Raw genomic sequence first — 2,799 nt, 5'->3', positions numbered from 1 at the left:
ACTACTATTTAGTTACTACTTATAGTAATAATCTTCGACACTCCTGGCATATTATGTAAAAAAAAAAAGAAGTTAAAAGTAACCATTAAAATGACGAAATAGTGTGCATCACTATTATTGATATGCAAAAAACTAAATATATTGTGTATAATCACAATCAATGTTCACTTTTTATATTCTAAGATAAATTGATGAAATATTGTGTTTGTTGTTTGATTTATAATCTAACGAATCTTATGATGAGAAGAAGACTCTCGTTATTTTAAGTTCAGGTAGCTTTATGTAGAGTAATGTTAATAAATAAATATATTAAAAATTATTATAAATGTATTTGGAAATTCGTTAGAGAGATTTATATAATTTAAGACTATTAAATATGTAATGCAAATATTTTAAGACTTGTGTTGTTTTTCCTTATATTTGATTATTCCATACAAGTTAAAGATCCATATATTTGATTATTCTTAAAGAAAAATGTAAATAGAAAAACCATAATAACAATTTTTTGGAAACAATTTATTTATTTATTACAAAATCACATTTCTTTAATTAAAGGATTAAATAAAAGATAGTGATTTGTACAAAAAAACAAAATAAAAGAAAGTGATAACTTATCAACCAAAATAAATAAAAAAGTGATAATTTTACTAAAAAAATAAAAGAAAAAATGAACAAAACAAAAAACAGAGTTAGAGAGAGAGAAAAAGATAGACATTGATGATGAAATGAATGAATCTCATGTCCTCTCATATAAGTAGGTCATACATTTCTCTCAAACTCCAGCTGCCTCTCTCTCTTTCCTCTCTGGAACTTCTCCCTACCCCATAAGTTCCAGAGAACCCATAATCACTTTTTCTCCAATCTCTCAAAACCCCAAACACATCCTTAATCACCTAAAACAAAAATCACCACCTTTCATTCATTTCAAACAAACAAAGACAGAAAAAATGCAAACACAAACACTTTTCTTAGTTCTTTCACTCTTCTTATGAAATCTTGTTTTTCAAAGAACAAGAAAAAACCGTTCTCAATGCTTCCTTTACGTTTAACCGTTGTTGTTTCATCTCTCATTCTTCTCTGTTCAATTTTCCAGCCATTCTGCCTTGGAATCCGTTCTTTCCCGACCACCACCGACAACTCACCTACTCCGTTTCGTTTCTCGGGTGCTTTCTTAGAAGCACCCGAGTATCGAAACGGAGCAGGTTGTCCTAAACAAAAATCCAAAACTTCATTCCCTTCATCATGTGACCCTTCTTTAGTTCACATAGCAATGACCCTCGACTCCGGTTACCTCCGTGGCTCCATCGCCGCCGTCCACTCCGTCCTCCGTCACTCTTCCTGCCCGGAAAACATTTTCTTCCATTTCATCTCCGCTGAATTCGACCCAACAACACCACGGACGCTAACTCGTTTAGTAGCGTCTGTTTTTCCGTCGCTAAACTTCAAAGTTTACATTTTTCGTGAAGACACTGTTATAAACCTTATCTCATCTTCCATTCGTTTAGCCCTTGAAAACCCATTAAACTATGCAAGAAACTATCTTGGTGACATGCTTGATACATGTGTTGAACGTGTAATCTATCTTGATTCAGACATAGTTGTTGTTGATGATATTTCAAAGCTATGGAGTGTAAAAATGGACGCTAAAAAAGTCATTGGTGCACCAGAATATTGTCATGCAAATTTCACCAAATACTTCACAGATGAATTTTGGAATGACCCTTTACTCTCAAGAGTGTTCAAAGCAAGAAAAGCTTGTTACTTCAACACAGGTGTAATGGTAATGGATTTGATGAAATGGAGAGAAGGTAACTATAGAAGAAAGATTGAAAATTGGATGGAGTTACAAAAGAAGAGAAGAATCTATGAACTAGGTTCATTGCCACCTTTTTTGCTTGTTTTTGCAGGAAATGTTGAAGCTATAGATCATAGATGGAATCAACATGGACTTGGTGGTGATAATTTGAATGGTGTTTGTAGATCTTTGCATCCTGGTCCTGTTAGTTTATTGCATTGGAGTGGAAAAGGAAAACCTTGGGTTAGGCTTGATGAGAAAAAGGCTTGTCCTTTAGATTCTCTTTGGGAGCCTTATGATCTATATAAGCCAAGAAATCATTTGATGGTTCATGGTGGTGGAGATAAAGATCAAGAGATTCAAAATTGGAGTTTTTCTTCTTCAATTTTGGTTGGATATGCTCATGATTTGTTGTGATTAGTGATGGTAATTTTGTTGTTGTTGATTAGAAATCTATGATTCATTTTTTGTTTTTTTACTTAGGTTATGTACAGATTGGTTTTTCAATCTTTTATTTTATCATTCTTTTATGTAGAATGGTTTTTTTCTTTTTTGGTTAATTCTTGTGATTTACATGTGAAATTTGATTCTTTTTTCTGATGGGGGGTTCCATTATTTGGAACAGTTTTGGTGGGTGGGTAAAGTTCTGTTGTATGGGGACACCATTGATTGTATGTGCCAGACAATTTGCAGAATGATAGACAGCTATTTCTTTGCTTTTTATTTTGATTAAGTTTTCTTTTCTTCAACTTTTGTTTGCTTGCTTTTTATTTTTATAATTTTATTGAGTTTCATATATTTATGAAAATCAGACACTAGATACGATATTGACACTACTAACATGTTGCCGTCGAGAATAATTTAAAAATATTGAAGTAATTGAATGTATTTACGAAAGTCAGTGTCATGTGGACCTTGAATGTGCTGGTTTTAGGCTTCTATCATGTTTTGTTCAGTGTCATGTGGACCTTGAATGTGCTGGTTTTAGGCTTCTATCATGTTTT

General features: G+C 32.6%; 1 protein-coding gene across 1 annotated transcript; it reads left to right on the top strand.

Annotated features, from left to right (window-relative positions):
- The first annotated feature begins 705 nt into the window (after nt 1-705).
- Nucleotides 706-2,518, top strand: LOC146921236 (putative galacturonosyltransferase-like 9). The gene has a single exon (XM_085714676.1). The coding sequence runs from the start codon at nt 989-991 to the stop codon at nt 2,210-2,212; it is 1,224 nt and encodes a 407-aa protein (XP_085570802.1). The 5' UTR covers nt 706-988; the 3' UTR covers nt 2,213-2,518.
- The last annotated feature ends 281 nt before the right edge of the window (nt 2,519-2,799 follow it).

The sequence above is a fragment of the Medicago sativa genome, chromosome 5 (assembly GCF_051527215.1).
Source record: "Medicago sativa cultivar Bolivia chromosome 5, Bolivia_mono, whole genome shotgun sequence".
Taxonomy (NCBI): Eukaryota; Viridiplantae; Streptophyta; class Magnoliopsida; order Fabales; family Fabaceae; genus Medicago; species Medicago sativa.
This window is presented reverse-complemented; position numbering and strand designations above follow the sequence as displayed.

What these genes read in the sequence shown, in the direction of transcription:
- LOC146921236 (XM_085714676.1), top strand. Translation starts at nt 989, where the DNA reads ATGAAATCTTGTTTTTCAAAGAACAAGAAAAAACCGTTCTCAATGCTT.